Below are 21,966 nucleotides of genomic sequence, written 5' to 3' on the forward strand. Positions count from 1 at the left end.
AATTAGAGAAGTACATATCGACTGGATTATTAGGTTAAGTCGAGTTTTAGACTGGAATTTAATTCTCTAGGAAGAGTAAAACTAGAAATGACTGGTACACAGTAGAATCTTTTGCTACTGGTTTATTTTTTCCCTGACTTCTAAATGAGTACACCTACACTGGATTTGGAACCAGACTGTTTAAAAATGGCAGCTTCCATGTTCAGAGGACATGGAAAGTTATTACATCAAATCTGCCGAAAACACAAGATTTTTTTGGATGCAAAACGACGAACCTCAACGTCATACATAATCCTGTAAGACTCCTTGTCTCTGATGCACTGTTAAAACATTTGAACTTCGGGAAAATAGATGCAAATATGATTTAGTTATGCAACAAAAAAAAATGAGTTTACCTTTAAAATTAATAAATCCAAATTTTATGAAACCCATATCAAATACTGAGAAAAAGAACTCACAGACAGAGTTGGAAATATGGCTGTGAGTCACTCACCGTTCTAGTGTTATGCCCTTTTATATCGGTATCTGGTCTTTTTGCCCTGATTGCATTCACCATATTGGTATTCCCAACTGACTCAAGAATCTGTCCCGCTTGAACTATATATATTGACGTCATACAAAATTATGCAGGAACCTGTGTGATGTCCAGTAATGGCGGACTAATAGCGATTAGACGTATTATCTGCCTGGGTCTGTTCATGCCCTTAGAGTACAATGTATGTTCACCCTGGATTCTTTCTGCCTATTTTGATTACAAAATATTAATATTACGGTTATACAGTTTAATAAACATAATTAGTTGTCTATATGGTATAAATTCTTGAAATTCATGAAAATACAAGGACGATTTTAAAGTTATTTTAGTTTAGTTTAAACATATTTATTTATAGTGGATTGGGAAACAAGTTTTACAACTTATATTAATCCCTTTCCACTTTGCGGGTGCGAGTGCTGCCTTGTAGAGACATTAGCCTACCCTTTTTCAAAATCTACAAGGTTGTCTTTAACGTGCAAGAGATATGGCTCTCTCTTAAAATGGGTCACCCATTTCTCATCCCCTTCCGACGGACTATCATCGTTTCCTCAAGACCATACTCGCAAATGGTGTCAAGGGAGAGCCGAAAATTGAGTTCCTGAAATTTTCATCTCGAATAGGAATCGAACCAAGAACCTTTGTGTTAGTAGTCCGATGCGCTAACCACTACACCACAATTCTAAAGTTAATGGCTTGTTTTGGACTTCTTTAAATGTTCATAATGATAATTCTCACTAACTGTTTCTAGGAATTAGTAAAAAAAAATCATGTAGGAATTGTAAAACTGTAACATGAAAAGGATTCATATGTTCATTTATTATTAAAATGTATATTGCTTCACTTATTAAAATTATCAATTGTTAACAAATATCAATAAAGACAAATACATTATACATGTTGTATTGCAGTATTCAACTATTCAGAGTAACAGAAATTTATTAATAATTTGTTGCAGCAATACAAATATTTCATTGTGTATTTAGAGATTTTTTTTCAACAAACTTTAACATACTCAGTTGAAATAATGAACATAATGCAACTAAACAACAATGGCATTATGCAAAAAAATAAAAATCAGGGCAAATGGACCCTGGCCAGGCAAACATGTACCTGGGAGAACAGACCCGGACCTTCATAACTTGGAAAATTGCAAATTGTTTTCTCTGCACTATTCTCACTTACTGAAGTTTTTTTTGTCCAAATTTTATGCAATCCATACACAAAGCTATAAACTAAAACTCAACAGAGTGAGTCACTTACTGTTCTAGAGTTATGACAGATATCATATCAATGCATGTACATATGTTGATTGCCAATAAGACGACTATCCACCAGCTGACCCATAGAATGATAATTTTATAACAGAACAAAATAAGTACAAATTATAAAATACTTTTGTAAAAGGCTTCCCTGCACATGTTAAATTTCGAAAAAAACAACATTTTCCTTTACAAACAAATCAATATCAAAGCATTTTTAGGCAGTTAAGCTGCCTTATGCGAGCACCCTAGATTTTTGTTCTACCCAATAAATGCTGAAATATGTGCCATTGTTATTATCTAGCTGGATGTTATGTTATTCATAACTAATTGGACTGTTTTTTCATACTTTTAATTCTTGATTACAAAAAATATGATAAGAAAAACCTTAAATGATCGTCGATTTATCCAAAAGTTTTGAAGTTGCACATAGGAAGTAGGGCACATTATGGAATCTTTATGTAGTTTATTATCCCCCGAGATTTTGGCTAAGCTGTCAAAGAACAAATGTATGAAATGTTTAATCGCCGAAAATTTCTAAAGACAAGTAGTTTAGATTTCCCAAATGGCAAAAGTCGTAGGAATATTGTTTGTCGTCAATACGTAGTCAACTACCTCAGTAGTCTTAAAATAAGTTCCACTGTTCATGCTGTTGGCGGCAATTTTAAATTATAAGACGAAATTTTTGTATCTTTTCAATTTGGAGGCAGGGGTTCAATTAGCGGTTGTCCGAGGTCTGCGAACTTCCACTTTTGCAGTCGGACTTTCGACTTGGTTACTAGCTACGCTCGACATGCACGACTTGAGAGGAAATAAAAAAATAACTTTGCAAACCTTTTTACCAAACTCTCCTAATAAACGATCTCAAAACTTGTTGTTAGCATTATTATTCATGACAGCGATGTTCATTTTGTTCAACCGCTAGCTTTATACAGAAAATCGCCGACAAATAATGTGTAAATTCGAGTAAAATCGTATCTGACAAAAACAACATGGAAAACAAAATGGCTGACATGAGATGAAAATTCTAATATCAGATCCGATTCCGGGAGCGGATATGGCAATGTATGGGTAATTCCCGGTTTTGGCGATCTTTGAACTTTTAAAAAAATCAGACAGATGACAAAATACATCTTTGCATGGTAAATAAATATAAACACTAGAATTGAAAACCAAAAGATATATGTTAAAGAATGAAAAAAACAGAAAATATTTTGTACTGAAAATGTGAGAAACGTACAATTAAATACAATGATGATGAAGTAGAGCAGAATGTAATGGTGCAACAGTGCCAGCGTTCTGAAGATCCATAGGTATCCATAGGAAACTCAAAAGTACTTTTTGACAAATTTTAATGTCAAAATCCAATACAATGTCAGTCTTTGTGACAGCTGGGAATAGTATATCTAACAATATATATGGTCCTGGTGACAGTATAAATTTTCTTATTCAGTAATAAATGTTGGTAAACCAAGTAAGATGCTTTTAAAGTGTAAACATATAACTAAATGGGTATTTTTTTTCTTCTCAATTTTGATGGGTCAGTTAAAATAGCTGGAAGTTTCTCATTTTACACATATAGTGCAACTAGATTATATGATACCTGAATGAAAGTTAATTATGTATGTGGAGTCCTTTGGGGCACTCTACCCCCTCCTGTTTGATAACTTTGAAACGGATGAGATCCCCACCTCTCAACCATATACATTCATGTATGGGACTATATTACTAATCAAATGAAATATAGGTGAAGTCCCTAGGGTCACCCACCACCTCCTGCTTCAGAACTTGGAAACAGTCGAGATCCTCAACCCTCAACCATATTTATTCATGTATGGGACAATATAACCAATCAAATGAAATACAGGGAATCCCTGTGGTCACCCCACCACTCCTGTTTGGGAACTTTGAAACAGTTGAGATCCCCACCCCTAAACCATATATATTAATGTATGGGACAATATAATAAATCAAATGAAATATAGGAGAAGTCCCTGTGGGTCATCCCACCCCTCCTGTTTGAGAACTTGGAAACGGTCGAGATCCCCACCCCTAAACCATATATATCCATGTATGGGACAATATAACAAATCATATGAAATATAGGTGGAGTTCGTGGGGCCACTCTACCCCTTCCTGTTTGAGAATTTGAAAACGGTTGAGATCCCCTCCATAAACCATATATATTCATGTATTGGACAATATAACAAATCAAATGAATTATAGGGGGAGTCCCTAGGGTCAGTGCACCCTCATGTTTGAGAACTTGGAAACAGTCGAGATCCTCATCACGTAACCATATATACTCATGTATGGGACTAAAAAACAAATCAAATCAAATATAGGGGAAGTCCCTGCGGTCACCCCACCCCTCCTGTTGTTTGAGAACTTGGAAACAGTTGAGATCCTAACCTTAAATTAAACCATATATTTTCATGTATGGGACAAAAGAACAAATCAAATGAAATATAGGGAGAGTCCTAAGGGTCACCCTCCCCAATCCTGTTTGATAACTTGGAAACAGATGAGATCCCCACACCTCAACCATATATATTCATGTATTGGACAATATAACAAATCGAATGAAATATAGGGGAAGTCATTGGGGTCCCCACCCCTAAACCATATATATTCATGTATGGGACAATATAAAAAATCAAATGAAAAATAGGGGTAGTCCCTAGGGTCACTCACACCCTCTTGTGTGTGTTTTGAGAACTTGTAAAAGATTGAGATACCAACTCCTAAATCATATTCATTCCTGTTTGTCATTTCAAAAAGATTGAATGACATACAAGGTCAATCTCATAGGCGTCACATATGCATATCACTTTGCTAGACCTAACACCTGTCATTTTATTCCAAACTTAGACATCATGGACTTGGGTTGAAGGTGGGAGTCATTTACATTTACTATGAACAGGTCAGTCAGACCTCACTATTGATCCCTGTAGTAGTAAACATTTGTCTGATTTGTGTCTCATAACTTTTGTACTGTAGAACACAAACTCAGTTTTCTTTCCAGGGAAGCAAGTCCATTCATACTTTTACAAGCTCGTACTAAAGTCAACTTGAAATACTAACAGTCAACTAATACGAACAATTACGATCAACTAGAAGAACTGCAATCATTGCGAATTTGTCAGTGGCGGATCCAGAAATTTTCATAAGTGGGGGCCCACTGACTGACCTAAGAGGGGGCCCGCTCCAGTCACGCTTCAGTGATTCCCTATATAAGCAACCAAATGTTTTCCCAAAAAGGGGGGGCCCGGGCCTTCTGGGCCCCGCCTAAATCCTCCTATGTTTGTACCACTTCTGACTCGAGACTCATGACCATGAAAAAAATATACTTGATATATACTGTACGTTGCTATTGAAAACCTTGATAAAATATGAATTATTTGCCTTAATGATTAATTCATTAAATGAACATAAATGTACAATTATATATGAATGTTTAATGTTTGTTCTTTTACATCTCTAAAAAAAAATTGAAGCAACATTGCCACAGTTTTCATTATTATGTTTGTCTTGGTTTTTTGTCGAGCCTTCAACTTTTGTTGCAGAAAGCTCGACATAGGGATAGTGATCCGGCGGCGGCGGCTGCGTTAGCTAACTTCTTAAAAGGTTTATATTTTAGAAGGTGAAAGACCTGGATGCTTCATACTTTGTATATAGATGCCTCATGTTACGAAATTTCCGTCAGTCACATGTCCAATGTCCTTGACCTCATTTTCATGGTTCAGTGACCACTTGAAAAAAAGTTCAAAAATTTTTGTAATGTTGAATTCTCTCTTATTATAAGTAATAGGATAACTATATTTGGTATGTGCGTACCTTGCAAGGTCCTTATGCCCGTCAGATAGTTTTCACTTGACCTCGACCACATTTCATGGATCAGTGAACAAGGTTAAGTTTTGGTGGTCAAGTCCATATCTCAGATACTGTAAGCAATAGAGCTAGTATATTTGGTGTATGGAAGGACTGTAATGTGTACATGTCCAACTGGCAGGTGTCATCTGACCTTGACTTCATTTTCATGGTTCAGTGGTTATAGTTAAGTTTTTGTGTTTTGGTCTGTTTTTCTCATACTTTATGCAATAGGTCTACTATATTTGTTGTATGGAATGATTGTAAGGTGTACATGTCTAGCGGGCAGATGTCATCTGACCTTGACCTCATTTTCATGGTTCAGTGGTCAAAGTTAAGTTTTTAAGTTTTTATCTAATATTATATGCCAAAGGTCAACTATATTTGGTGTATGGAAATATATTATGAGCTATATGTCAGTCCCGCAGGTTTTATTTGACCATGACTTCAATTTCACGGTTCATTGCACAGTGTTAAGTTTTTGTGTTTTGGTCTATTTTTCTTAAACTATAAGTAATAGGTCAACTATATTTGTTGTATGGAAGCATTGTTAGCTGTACATGTCTGCCTGGCATGGTTCATCTGACCTTGACCTCATTTTCATGGTTCATTGGTCTTTGTTTAGCTGTCTTGGTTAACGTTACGTTTATGTGACAGTTGTAATAAAGCTTTATACTTGGGACTAGCAACATAATATCAATGATTAGTAAAGAAGACGAGACATTTTAGTGTGTGCACTCTTGTGGTTAACTGCCTACAGTGCTTACAGCACTTTGATTTTATTAGCATATATTATTATTTTTGAGATATTGAAATTTTAACTAAATGCTCCTTTACAGATGTTATAGCTGCATTTCTTAAATGTGGTTATTTTCAATTTTGAATTTTTCCCATGAATTCTGTTTTTAAAAAGTTTAGGAAAAAGAGCTTGAAAAAATATGTGCATGATGAGCAGAACAGTAATTGTTTGCTTCTTCTTTACCATGTTTACTTGCTTCACAGTCAAATTTTGAAGTTCTGATTCTTTAAGGGAATGACTATATATAGTTATGACCTCATGGTCATCCCTATGGATTTTACTTTCCACATATAGATCTGAAACAGTGTCTATTTAACTTATTTTATGTATCACACAACTTAGTCCTACATTTGTCCTATAACTATTTCAGCGGAAATTGTCATGCAAATTTTAAAATCAGGATTTCTTGTCAACATTTCAAAAACAAGAATCCCTATGATGAAACTAAAATTTTTACAGGGTTTTGTTAATGAATCAAATCTGGGTGGTCACTTTAGCCTAGTCAAAGTTATTTAGGCCATATTAAATTATTCAACATCTTAAAGTCGAGATATATACAATTTTACAAAGAGCTGAGTAATACAGACAGTGGAAACACAGTATAACCCTGGTCAGGAATTAAGTTGTGCAATAGATATATTCATTTAAATGCCAAATGATTGACAATGCAGGGGCATATATTGGTGTTATACCTGTGACAAGAATATTTCCACACCCTAATGCCTTGTAAATCACTAACAACTTCTAAAATGTTCAGCCTAGATTATTGTCAAAGATCCTGGTGTATCATCTAGGCTGAGTAAACCTCTGATAGATCATGGTAACCATAAATTGTGTAAAGCAATACCTTATACATGTTATATAAAACTCAAATCCATATGAGACCAACATCTTAGAATTGTCATTGATATTCTCATGTTATATTTCAGGTTTCCTGAACTGCCCCCAGATACAGAGGACAGCAATCCTGTAATGAGATGGAAGGAATTTCCAGATTTTCCAAATATAACCCATGAAGGAGTTGTAAGGGCTGGTGCTAAACGATCCATAGATTTTGAAGTTCAACTAGATAAACATATAACTCAGTTAGAGGGTTAGTCATTGAGTTTTGATTCAGTGTTTTCCCCAGGATTTTCAAATAACATCACAAGCCTGACAAGGTTTAGAATGGCACTGTTTTTTTGTTTTTTTAAATTATAGCACCACATTTATAATATATTGTTTCATATAACAAAGGTACCATTTTGCTATGGGATGCACTTTGTAAATACAGTTGTTTCATACACCATGCCTCTGTTGGGAAGAAATTAAATTTGTATAGAATTTTTTTTTTTGCCTACTGGATATGATCTTTATTCTGCTCTGCCATTTAATTCTGAAATGTAACCAGTATAAACACATATGGAAAGAAGCTAAATTGAGTTCTGAGGAAGATCCAAAGTGAAAGATGGGTGATACAAAAATTCAGACTTTTAATATAAGTTTAAGCGCTATGTAGTTCAATGCATATACATGTATGTTAGACTCAGATCAACGTCCAGTCTCTAATCTAAGTCTGTTCTCAAATCAACGTCCAATTTAAAGTTATGTCTCAAATCAGTGTCCAATATTTTTACCCTCTAATCGACGTCCAATGTGACGTGTATTTCCAGAACGACGTCCAATCGATTGAAGACTCCTCTCACCAATGTCATATATAACATATAATTATTTGTTATGAGTGTTATTTTTATTATATTTACTTTCTCATTTAATCTTTGTGTGAAGTTCAACTGCTTAGAGAAACTAATTTGTTTTTATATATCTTCATATACTTTACAAATCATTTTAAGTTGATGCATACTAGAAAAAGAAAGGAACAAGAAAGAAGGCAACATCTTGTCCAAAATAATCAACTAAATGAAAAATAAAATAAAAGGTCAAAACATTAATTTAAATGACAATATGAAACACTGACATCATATTACATCATAAACATATACATGCATATTGGAATATTGATGAAAAAATGGTTAATTCAAATAGGGCTACGTTGTGGTATTTCTTTCAAATTCTTATACTAGTAAAAAATTGACATGTGAATACAAGACAATGAGACAGCAACCTACATATAAAGATTAAATCTGAAGATATCTAGAGGTGATATAAAGTTTCAAACATTTGGCAGAATAAAGAAGAATTGTTTAAAAGTATTATTATTTGGATCTTTTGTAATGACTTTTTGAGCTTATTAAAGGTTCACTTACCATATGCATTTAAAAAATGCCTTTAACGAATCAGGAATATATGACAGTTGTTTTATTTAAGTAAAATGTTAACATCATTACAGCGAGTCCGTAAAAAGAACATCGATTTAAGAGCAACAAAACAGACGTTGATTAGACGGGCAAAAATTTGGCCGTCAATTAGGAATGTTATTTTATTGTGACATCAGATTTGGAGTTTGGACGTCAATTATAGATCGAACGTCGATTTGAGTCTTACATATATATTTAGAAAATATGCTGCACAACCCAGTTTTGACCTTTGGAAAAGATAGTAGTGAATGTAAACTTTACATTCTAAGGTTGTTTTTTTTACCAACCTTCATAGTAAGAGTTGCACAGCTTTAGCTGTAAAAGGAGTTCTATGGGAAATTGATTTCTCTATATTTACAGAAGTGCAACCTATTAGCATGATTAGGCCATTTTGAGAACATTAGATTATTGAATTCAGAGTATGAATATATGTATGCACACAGAAATGCAGCAAAGGAGGTTTGATGTCAAGAATAGTTATTTTGAGCTTGAAATTGCAAAAATAAGAAAATTATTCATGTTTGAACCTGTTTTAAATTCTTTAATTGTGGTACTTTTATTGAAAAATTTACGGGTTCATATAATCTGAACACTCAATGTCCAAAGGTCACTATGGTGTCATAAACATTTGGACAAAATACATAGATATAATTCAAGACTTTACCCAGAAATATACTTGAGGATTAACACAATATAAGTTATAAAATGTCTAAAATGAACAATTTACAAGTCATGGGATTGATAATATGTCTCAAAGTTTTGTGTGTATTGTAGTCTAGTGCATACTATAATCAACAAAGATGAAATGACACCTTTTTCAAAAACTTCATTTTACTGAGATATTGTCTGAATTTGAAGCGTTCATGTAACAGAATAATCTTCAGCTTGAGAGTTTTCATTTGTATGATGTCATTTTTTGACATGATTGGTAGATTTCTATGTGTGTTAAATAAAGTTCTTTTGGTGGAGCTTTGTTGCCAAAGAAGTCTGTTTCTTTGATGAAGATTTTGGTTTAGATCTGGTTTAGGGTTGCTATACACTTGATGATTTACACAATGGTTGACTACAATGGAGAAAGATAACCTTTAAAGTATTGTCACTACCATCGAACTGAGACATGTCATTTTCTGTTAGTTGACCATCTAAATCTTGCTTATTACTTTCTTTTTGATGTTCTGATATCAACTTCTGGTTGTTGGACATTGTCCTCTTCTCTTACAATTCTATATCTTGACATATTTTATTATTTTTGTCTAGTCTTGACGGAGTCAAAAAGTGACACATAGGTAAAGGGTGGCCGCCAAAGTGTCAACAATGTATTAGTTTGTTATAAGGTCAGTTTATGGAGACCATTCATGGCAGGTCGATAATATTTTGGATGCATTTGTATAAGCATTGGCATATCTCATTTCCATGGAGATATTTTCTGCCACTTTTGTGGTATACTGACTTTAAAAAAACTTTTGCTTATTTTATGTGTATTTGTTTGTGGTTTGGTCAGTTTATGAGGAATTGCATGAAGAATGCAATGATATTTTGAATGCAGGTGTATTAACATTAGTACCTCTCATTTCCACGGAGATTATTTAGTTCCAACCCCTCCGTCATAATCTATTGACTGACAATTTTGCATATATACTTACATGTTAAAATATTGCTATTATAATTTCAACATCTACATTTCATTATCAGATTAACAAAAGAGTGACACATATATAAACTGGCTAAAAAAGTGACCTTACCAAACCTCCTTTGAAATTGTAAAATAATATCAGGGATATATTGTTTCATTTTGATACATTTTGTATTTGGTATTGATGCCACTTTTACTGTTTGGTTTTGATGTTTTGTTTTTTTTATGCCACATTTCTATTTCTAGTATTGCATATTACTTTAAGCTAACAACCTTGGATTTGTATTAAACAAGTTCAAATAATCAGGAAATGTTTTTAAAAAAAAATCATAAATTGATAAAAAGAAAACTTGAAATCACAAATGTTAAGATATTTTGTGGAAGAACAATTCCACCTGCAGGAATTTGATAAAAATGGTAATTAACACCCAGTTTTTTGTGACGTTTTTTAATAACAAGTTTAGGAATTGTCCTTTAAATCTTTATTGGCTTAGGAGTTATATAACCAAGGCCAGTACTATGCTCGTTCCTGACCTGGTTACTCATCTTGCTAGGTTGGGGGAACTAGCTGGTAGCTTTCATATGAATACATGTCAACGTAACACAGATTCAAAGTTCAATATATAATGTTTATTAATCAGCATTCAGTAAAGTTATCAATCACAATTAAATCACATCATAAGTTCATGAGACATATTAAAACAACATGTCTAATATCAATTCAATACAACTGTCTAAATCCAAGTATAAAACACAAGTGTCCAATACGTGACTATAAGGCAAGTATGCCAAACTGCATGGTCAACTAATATATGTTGTTTCATTATTCAATTTACATAACATTAATACTCAAATAGCTAATTTACATAATAATGCTTATTTATCTATATTCCCAAATATCACTGAATGAATGAATTTTATTCTCATCAACTAATGACATAGTTATAGAGACAATAAGTATATACAACAATATAATATACAGTGCATGTATGAGGAAAATGATATACGTTAACCAGGAGGAGAGACTTTCACATTAACAGCTTTAATATATCGACATAATTTTTCTAAAACAGTAATATTATTTGAGGAAAACAGATTACATAATTTCAAGGTGTTTGGATTTTTCCAACAAAATTTCGGTAAATATTTTTGTCTTTCATTAACGAAAGATTTACAAGACAAAATATAATGATACTCGTCACCAATTTCAGCCGAGCCACAGATACGACACAATCTATGATTTCTCGACAGATTGTGCCATCTCCCTGTCTCAACTGGTAGACGATGGCTACCACATCTAAATTTACAAAACATATTCATACAATTCAATGGTAAAATAGATAGATATTTTTCAAATTTAAATTCTTTTTTAAATATTCTATAACATATACCTTTTGAGGTAGAATTCATATTTTCATACCATTCCTGTATAAATTGGTCCTTCAGTTTTTGTTCTACACATTTAGAAATCCACAGAGCAGAAAAAGTACCCTGCTGATTCCAAATATTTGACATTCCACAATTGTCTAGTGTGCTTTTTTATAAAACATAACCATTTACTCTCCAAACCATAATTATTAGAATAGACGAATAATAGCTTATATAAAAGTGAAGAGACTTTACATTCTTCTCCATGTAAAAGACGACACCAAAACTTTACCATACGAACTCTTGCGTGAAATGAAATGGGATATCTTCCCAGCTCTCCGTAAATCATAAAATTTGGAGTAGATTGTTTCAAATGTAATATAAGTTTGCAAAATCACAAATGTACTTTTTCGAGTAACTCTAAATTTTCAAACCCCCAAATTTCACATCCATACAAAAGTATCGGTAAAATAGTTTTGTCAAACATATCTAATTGACATTCAATAGACAAATTGTTCTTTCTACATTTTTGTAACAATCCATACATTGCTTTTGTAGCTTTTCCATATAAATATTTTCTTGTTTTCAAAAAAGAGCCACTTTTTGAAAAAATAATTCCAAGATATTTATATTCATTTACTATCTCGATTTCAAGTCTTTGTGACATAACCTAAAATCTTAAAAAGTAAGAAATCCCTTTTGTATATATAACACTTCTCTAATCCTTAATTCTCTATTGTTATTTAGGCCTCAGGGGATTACATAATAATTTGCTTTACACTTATCTAAAATTGTGAAGATTTATATCAACTATTTACCAAGTAAATTATTTCTTAAGCTAGTGCTAAATATCTTAAATAATACTGAATTATAACAATTATTCAAAAACACATTTTAACATTCTTGCATCTAAAATATACTAAGTTCAATATATAATGTTTATTAATCAGCATTCAGTAAAGTTATCAATCACAATTAAATCACATCCTAAGTTCATGAGACATATTAAAACAGCATGTCTAATATCAATTCAATACAACTGTCTAAATCCAAGTATAAAACACAAGTGTCCAATACGTGACTATAAGGCAAGTATGCCAAACTGCATGGTCAACTAATGTTTAATATAACATACCCAATTTGATGTCAGTTTCGTATAATGGTACACAGTTTAGGGTTAAAAATTTGTAATTTTGTGAGAGAAAAATGTTTGCTTAAAATTACCATATTTTGATAAAACACTGTTTTGTTGAAAAGTAATGTTTTAAAAAAAAAATCCCTGATTAAAAGACTAAGAACAATATCATATTAACAATAGAGTTACTTTAATTTTGGATAAAAGGCATGAAGCCAAATTTATCAACTGCTTTGTTTGACCTTTCAACTCAAGACTACATATCTATTTTCTATGCCAATATACCAACTTAAATGGCAACATGGAATTGATCTTTTAAAAATAGCCATTACCATTCCTATCTAGATGTTTGGGATTTTCTGGCTGCGTAATGAAGACCCACTGGGGGCCTTTGACTGTCTTCTGATCTTTGGTGGGGTTGTCATTTTGACACATTCTCCATTCCATTCTAAATTTTATTCTGATTACATATTTATCAAAATTTTTAAGTTTGTCTCAAAAATTCGAGACTTTTTATGATTCTTGGTATCATTAATCGATAATAGAATTGAAAGGAATGCAATTTTTATACGACCCCAAAAAATGAAAATTTTTTGGTCGAAGATTGGTATGTCGTTGTTGTTGTGGTCCGAAGACATTTGGTTTTCGCACTATAACTTTAGTATAAGTAAATAGAAATCTATGATATTTAAAAACAAGGTTTATGACCATAAAAGGAAGGTTGGGATTGATTTTGGGAGTTTTGGTCCCAACAGTTTAGGAATTAGAGGCCTAAAAAAGGTCCCAAATAAGCATATTTCTTGGTTTTTGCACAGTAACTTTAGTATAAGTAAATAAAAATCTATGAAATTTTAACACAGGGTTTATGACCACAAAATGAAAGGTTGGGATTGATTTTGGGAGTTTTGGTCCCCACAGTTTAGGAATTAGGGGCCAAAAGGGTCCAAAATTAAACTTTGTTTGATTTCATCAAAAAATGAATTATTGGGGGTCTTTGATATGCCAAATCTAACCGTGTATTTAGATTCTTAATTTTTGGTCCTGTTTTCAAATTGGTCTACATTAAGATCCAAAGGGTCCAAAATTTAAAGTAGTTTGATTTTAACAAAAATTGAATTCTTGGGGTTCTTTGATATGCTGAATCTAAACATGTCCTTAGATTTTTGATTATGGGCCCAGTTTTCCAGTTGGTTCAAATCAGGGTCCAAAATTAAACTTTGTTTGATTTCAACAAAAATTGAATATACATGTATTGGGTTCTTCAATATGCTGAATCTAACCATGTATTTAGATTTTTAATATTTGGGCCCGGTTATCAAATTGGTCCACATTGAGGTCTAAAGGGTCTAAAATTGAACATTTTTTGATTTCATCAAAAATTGAATTCTTGGGGTTCTATGATATGCTGAATCTAACCATATATTTAGATTTTGGATATTGGACCATAAAAGATAAATGTCCAATTTAAAATTTTTAAGTTTTTAAGTTTAAGTTCTTAGACCACATTCATTCTGTGTCAGAAACCTATGTTGTGTCAACTATTTAATCACAATCCAAATTCAGAGCTGTATCAAGCTTAAATGTTGTGTCCATACTTGCCCCAACTGTTCAGGGTTCGACCTCTGCAGTCGTATAAAGCTGCGCCCTGCGGAGCATCTGGTTCATCAATGGTTTAAAAAAAATTAGAATAACAATAAAGGGATAGAAACAATAATATTGGTCAAAATATGAAGTTCTTCTCAAGTTTTCGATAGTGCTAGTTAAGTTAGCCTTTTTTATATTTGATACAAAATTATTACATGCAAATGCAAATTTTCATTGTTTTTTGGAGTAAACAATTATTTACGGGCTAGGACAACAGATTGATATTATAGGAATTTTTTATAATAAAATGTAAGATTTAAGTACTTTTTACTTTTAATCAATTTGCTACTAAAATAAAGGTGTCAAGCTCACACAGTAAAGTGCTTGCTGAAAATGTCACACAGCCTTGACATATGAAATCCTGCTGACTACAATGTATGCTGTATGGGGTGTGCTCTTTGTTGAAGGCCATACAGTAACCTATTAACTTTTACGTCATTTAGTCTCTGGTGGCAAATTGTTTTATAGGCAGTAATCTTCTTATTTTCACATAACTTTATTTATTTTTGTCAATACATTTAAAGTTTATTTTCTGGTTTTTTAACTCAAGGTTGTAAAAAGTATAAATATGTAAATATATTTTTCTTTGAAATGTTTCTATATCTGTTTTTGATTGACACCACATGCAGAATAGATTGTTGAAACCTAGAAATGTGAAGTTTTCCATTCACTGAACATATCTTAAGCAATAAAAGATTTTCAAATGTCACATGAATACATATGTAGTTAATAAGAAACAATTAAAAATAATCACACAGCAGTTGGATATTTTTATGCCAGGGGGGCATTTTAAGTCTTACCTTTGTCAATTTGTACATCCCAAAGTTGGTTTCCATTCTCTAACTTTAGTTTGTCTCAACCAAATGTTATGAAACTTATACGCAATGCTAATAACCATAAAACACAGACACATTTTTTTTAACACTCTAATTGATTCTTTATTGCACATATTGCTGTTTAACAATGCAGATCAACATGATCAAGCTTGGATTTTGGTGGCTTTACTTAAACCGTTCTAGAGTTATCCCCCTTCACAAACGAAAAAATTGCTGAATTTTTGTTTCCGTTCTCTTACTTCAATTTGCCTCAACCAAATATTATGAAACTTATACACAATGCTTATTACCACAAAATCTTGATCAAGTGTGCATTTTGGTTGTGTCACTTTAACTGTTCTAGAGTTATGCACCTTTACAGGTTTCTGTTATTTAACTGAAGTTAGCCTCGGCCAATTAATACGAAACTTATACACAATGCTTATTACCACAAAATACAGATCATGTTTGAATTTTATTGCTGTCACTTTAACTGTTCTAGAGTTATTCCCCTTTACTAATGGAAAAATTGCTGAATTTTCGTTTCTGTTCTCTTACTGAAGTTTGTTTCTACCATGTTATGAAACTTACACACAATAGTTATTACTAATAATAACTCAGATCAATGAAAAATTAGGCTGACGTCACTTTTACCGTTCTCCAGCTGTCCCTTTATAACTTTATATGATATGCAAGCAGGGGCATCATCTTTGTCCAATGGACATATTCCTCATTTATTTTTAAGTTTTACACATGGTGTAATGTTTATGAAGATATTGTATTAACAATGTAAAAGATGTTTTTAAAAGAAATGTTTAATTTTCAGATGTACACTACCAGAAGACGTTTGAGTCTGTGTTTAACCGTATTGAAGAAATATTGGTACCCTTACAGTTTACATGGTTTACCAGTAGACAATGCAGTAGTGCTATCTTTGATGCCCTTACTCATACAGAGGAAGGATTTAAAAGAGCCCACAACAGAGTAAGATAAACAGGGGAGATAACAATTATTATGTCATGTTTGGTTACTGGTAAAGCCAATTCCAGAAACTCATTTCCTGATTCATGAAATTCACTCTTAATATAAATTAAAGCAGGTTATTTCCCTTGTCAGACAGAATTTCTGCTTCATTTGAATGATGATTAATGAAAAACAATGATTAGCGGTTTTTAATCACAGTTTATTTAATAATAATATTTGGTTTTATATATAGAAATATAAATTATTCATGGTATTTTGCTTTCCAACATACTTATAATCAAACTTGATTATCATGCTTGAAGTGTTTGTACACAATGTTTTCTGTTTACTTCTCACTATTACTCTGCAGTGCAGCAAACCAGAAAAATAATTTGTATTCAACTGAGTAAGATTTTTAGTCTTATACTTGCCTACAGAAGTGACTTTCAAGAGTCCTCTCGTGTAATGATTGGCTTTGGGACAATACATCTTTCTTATCTTGTGATTGTGATGTTATGATAGTTATGAGGGTTAAATGGGTTAAAGTTACAGGACAAATCTGAAAACAATAGCTATTAATCTGACTGGTTCAATTTAGAAACTAACACCAACTACACAAAAAATTGCACAAAAACATAGTAAAAACTTATCAAATATTTGCTAAAACAAAGCTGCTTGAAATTATAGATGATACAAAAATAGATGGTGACCATAAGAAATTTAAAGTAAACAGTAATGAAAACAGAACAATAATTACGTGAGAGATTATTTTTTCACAGTTAACAGATATAGACAAATAAACAAGAATTTACATGAAAAATTTATCTCTTACAGTTAAAAGATAAATATGACTTGAAATGAAGAGATTATCTTTAAGAGTCTGAAAGATGGAAGGAGAGATTGCATAATAGAGATTTTTATATTTATATTTTACAGTTAGAAAGGCAGTATATAAAGGCGTTACATGAGAGATTTATATCTACCAGTTTAGTGAAAGCTGTACAGGTACAATTGTTTTTGATACAACCAAGGATTTGATTTTTGTGCCCCTTCCATAGTGGAGTGGGCATTAAGATTTACCCTTGTCCATCTGTGCGTTCGTACATCTTAAATTGGTTTCAGTTCTCTAACTTTAGTTTGCCTCAATTAAATGTTATGAAACTTATACACAATGCTTATTACCACAAAACACAGATCAAGTTTGAATTTGTGAAGCATCACTTTTACCATTCAAGAGTTATGGCTCTTTACAATAGTAAAAATTTGTTTCCCTTCTCTAACTTTAGTTTGCCTCAAACAAATGTTATGAAACCTATATGCAATGCTTATTACCACAAAACATAGATCTAGTTTGAATTGAGTGGCCTCACTTTTACCCTTCTTGAGTTGTGCCCCTTTATAATCTTATCTGCAAGCAGGTCATCATCTGTGTACCATGGACACAGTCCCATATATTTATTCATGAAATTAATTTGGTTGTGAAGAAGTTTGTTCAGGTATTGACCTTCAGGATTCACTTCTGTCAAAGAATTCAGAAGCCTAATTTGGTTGAATATTTATATATATAATATATTGTAGTTTCTCTAACACGGAATTCCACTTGAATTGGTTTCACACTAATGTTTATAAAAGTAGTTACTGTTTCATGAAAATTTTGTTGTTTCCCCCTTCTGAAAAGTTATAAATTTCAATGTAGATTATCTAGATAGCAATAATAAATTTCTAATTTTTAGAGTGTTATTTTTCTGCAAATATATGAGTTATTTCTTATAGTGAATTTGTTATTGTACAAAGCTATGAAATATAAGTTATGTAGCTCCAAAAAATGTGAAAAAATAAGCTAATCTCCATTGTAAATTGAAGAAGGGGAAGTCGATAAAACCTGTCAATCCAAATGCTCAACTATTAAAAAAAAAATGCCATTATCTTTGAATGAAATATATATTGTGATTAATTGTGGATTTGCAGCATTTCTAATTGTTTATAGTTATAATTATTGTTATTGTTCATTTGTACTCTCTTTGTAGGAAGTGAATGCAAATAGTGATAATTTAAATGATGCCCAGAAAAGATTAGTAGACTTTTATTTATATAATTTGAAAATAAGTGGATTTTTGATGTCAACTAATGACAGAAGAAAATATTATGATAAAGTTGGTAGGAGGAACACACATACTCATAATTTTGCGTAAGTATAAAAAAATGAAATAACTTGTGTTGCCTGTTGGGAGTGATGTTTAAGAAATAATTCATGGGGCTTGAGTTTAAACTGATTTTACCACGGGTTGGCCCTTTATACTAATATTTTACCACGAGCAACAGATAAATTATCTGCATAAAGGGCCAACCCGTGGTAAAATAAGTATAATTCAAGCCCCCATGAATTATTTCGATTCTAATAGGAAAAATACGGCAATTCTTTTGGATCGAAGCGCTCTAGGTGAAGGCAAATGTTTGCTGTTCCCATAAATGAACGCACTATTAAATTGACATATAACGTATTTACAATAACGTAATTAGATAGGTTTAGATGAATTTAAATGATAAGTTTACTTACTGTGAAAGTACTTTTATTCGTGTGGAATCAATTTATGTGGTTTTCGTGGATGACTTTTTCCATGAATTTAAGTGTCCAACGAAATAGAATAACCATTGTCCAAATCAAGACATGGAAATATCCCCATGTAGGACTACTGATATGATCTAGAGAATATATTGAATATCGTCAAATCTGAAAATACTATAATAGTAGTCACAAGGCAAACGCTATATGAACTACAACTGCAGGCAGGATTATACCTATTTAATTTTTAAAAAACCTAAACTGTACAACTTTTGATCTTTTAATTCTCATAAAAAAAAATATTTTTGATCGATGAAAGTCAGATTTCGGGTATTGATATGCTATGAGAAAGTGTTCATAATTCTCGTATGTATGGGAAATAATAATTTCTTGCTGGACTTGCGTTTGATAAGAACTATTTTACAATTCTAAATATGTTAATAACATTTGTTTATGTAACTGTTTTCTTTAGGTGACATGTTTATGGCCTAATTAATACCTTTAATGGTCTTTAATCTGTGTACTTTGCAATTTCCTTCAATCCAGACAAATTGTAACCTTTGTTTTCTAATGGCGTTTATTTTTCATTTTTTTTTAGAAAACTGAAATCCACGAATTTAAAAACCCAAGAACATGTAAATATTGCTCAAACCACGAAAATTGATACCCACAAATGAAAGTCCTTTCACTTTATATGTATAAAAAAATAGTTTATAACACATTTTAACATTTTATTTATGTTTCCTTGTTGTGATGATTTTCGAGTTTCACAAGCGTGTATTTTCCAGTAAAATGCTTATATTCTGATGTCATCGTACTCAGACGTCAGGTGGCTCATTGGTAAAAAAACATATGACGTGGGAGTACAATCAGAACAGCCAAAACAATATATACATAATTTACTAGGGGTGTTCTCAAAGTGTTTGAAGGACGTCATGTTAGAATGCAGCTTAGTCTAATTGCAATGCAGATCTTGTGTCCTTGCTTGGATCTGACAACACTCTGTTCTACTTTCTGTTGGTAATTATTACATCAGCCAATGGGATTTCAGCCTTTAAGTTTTTAACGGTGTGTTCCATTATAACAAAATTAGAGGATCCTGAAAGGTCTTTAAAACAGAAAGTAGAACAGAGCATTGTCAAACCCATGTTTATGAAACATATGATCTGTATTTCAATCAAATTGTGTTATAGCTTAAAATAAAATATATAAGATACAATTCGCAGAAAAATGTAAGTCTGTTATGCACCTTCCTACCTATTTTTGGGTCAGTTTAATTTATTTACTTTTATAAACACCAAATTTAACATATCATGGATTCTCCTATTTATACAGAAAAATTCAGAAAGACAGTTTGTATTGTTATACTACCGCCATAAGTTGTCAATACATGTTTTTTCTTTTTTATTTTGTATAATTGAAGATTTAGAGATACTACTTCTTCAGAAAATTGCTGCTGTCAACTACAAGAAACATATAAAAATTGGTATAATTTTTTTTTAGGAAGAAAGTTAGAATATGTATGGATTTATTTGAACATTATGTTGAAGATGTAAACATTATAGAACAGTTGCCTCAGTCACTGGTATACATGATGGCAGATTATCCGTAAGTATGAAAGCAAGTTCAAATAGAAATGTGAGTTAATACTGAGTCAATCATATAAATATAAGAAGATGCGGTATGAGACAACTCTCCATCCAAGTCACAATCTGTAAAAGTAAACCATTATATACATGATGGCAGATTATACTTCAGTATGAAAGAGTCAAATACATGTATACCAGTGTATCCCAAACTCTGTCTGACAAAAAGTCATTGGGTCAGACAGAAATTTTCAGATTTTTCAGTTGAAAATATAGTAGAAAAATTTTTTTTTTTCGGTCAGTCAAAGCCTCAAACAGTTTACACAATGGTAGATATATCATATATGCTGACTAAAGGGTAAAGGTTTGAAAATTGTAAATTTTGATTATCTTGGTTTGGACTGTTTCTCAGATACTATCAACTGTAGAATGGTTGTTACATCAGGCAAGATTGATCTGATGTGACTTTAAATTTCATGGATCATTGAAAATGTTAAGTAAATGTGTAACTGTAGGAAGTTTGACCTTGATCATTAAGACTTTCAACATAAAATTCAATCATAACTACTGGTGCAGGCAAGACATTTTATTTTAGTTTATGCACTCTTGTTTATATCATTATTTATTTAACATCGGCTTAATAAAATATGATCAAGAACACAAGCAAGATTCAAATGAACATACATGAGATTGTGAAACGAATATTGCATATTTTGCATGGTGATTTTTATAAGGCTGAACTATGTATTCAAGTGTGAAGCAGACTTGGGGTAATTGTAATTGTAATCGTTAATCAGCTGTAATTGATTACAATTTTCCAAGTAATCATTGTAATCATTAATCAGCCAAAAATCTGATTACATGTAATTTAATTTAATCAATTACTTTTCAAAATACCCTGTAATCCTGATTACTTTTTGATTACATTCTGATTACAATGAAAAAATCTTAAACTGTATATATGGTCAATAAATGAACCTTTTCGTTATTCTTATTTAATAGATATTTAAAATGTTTAAATAGTTGGGTTTACTTTATAAATCATGTTAGTTGATTTGTATACTTCTGTAAAAAATAAAGTGTTACAGTATTGAAAAATCATCATTAGCCTAAGAAGAGACATATTATTTAATTATGTCTCTGGCCTTATATAATTAGTTAAAGGTATTGTACATACAATCACAATTTAAGGATGTACATCTTTATTTTTGATAATAACTGTTATATTTAATTAATACTTTTCTTTAACCCTGATATAATCTTTTGTTAATATTTTGATTTTTGTCAACTTTGAAATGAAGTGTAAGAAACCAATCAAGGTTTGTTTTTATTGCAATTACCAATTGAGTATAGCTGTAGGACAATATATATGATAAGAGATTAATCAGACATGTAGAAACTTATCTAATTAGCAGATACTAAATTAAAAGTTGGACAAATAATTTGTTTAAAATAAGCAAATTTTTGTATGTATTTGGACTGGACATGTAAAATCTATG

General features: G+C 31.7%; 1 protein-coding gene across 1 annotated transcript in view; it reads left to right on the plus strand.

Annotated features, from left to right (window-relative positions):
- Positions 1-129: 129 nt before the first annotated feature.
- Positions 130-21,966, plus strand: part of LOC143045804 (uncharacterized) — a 99,175-nt gene continuing 77,338 nt past the window's right edge. The window contains exons 1-6 of the mRNA XM_076218576.1: positions 130-296; positions 7,393-7,556; positions 16,182-16,339; positions 17,255-17,323; positions 18,346-18,506; positions 20,385-20,489. Of these exons, the coding sequence (XP_076074691.1) occupies positions 145-296; positions 7,393-7,556; positions 16,182-16,339; positions 17,255-17,323; positions 18,346-18,506; positions 20,385-20,489 (809 nt within the window). The 5' untranslated portion in view covers positions 130-144. The remainder of the gene's footprint in view (positions 297-7,392; positions 7,557-16,181; positions 16,340-17,254; positions 17,324-18,345; positions 18,507-20,384; positions 20,490-21,966) is intronic.

The sequence above is a fragment of the Mytilus galloprovincialis genome, chromosome 9 (assembly GCF_965363235.1).
Source record: "Mytilus galloprovincialis chromosome 9, xbMytGall1.hap1.1, whole genome shotgun sequence".
Classification (NCBI taxonomy): domain Eukaryota; kingdom Metazoa; phylum Mollusca; class Bivalvia; order Mytilida; family Mytilidae; genus Mytilus; species Mytilus galloprovincialis.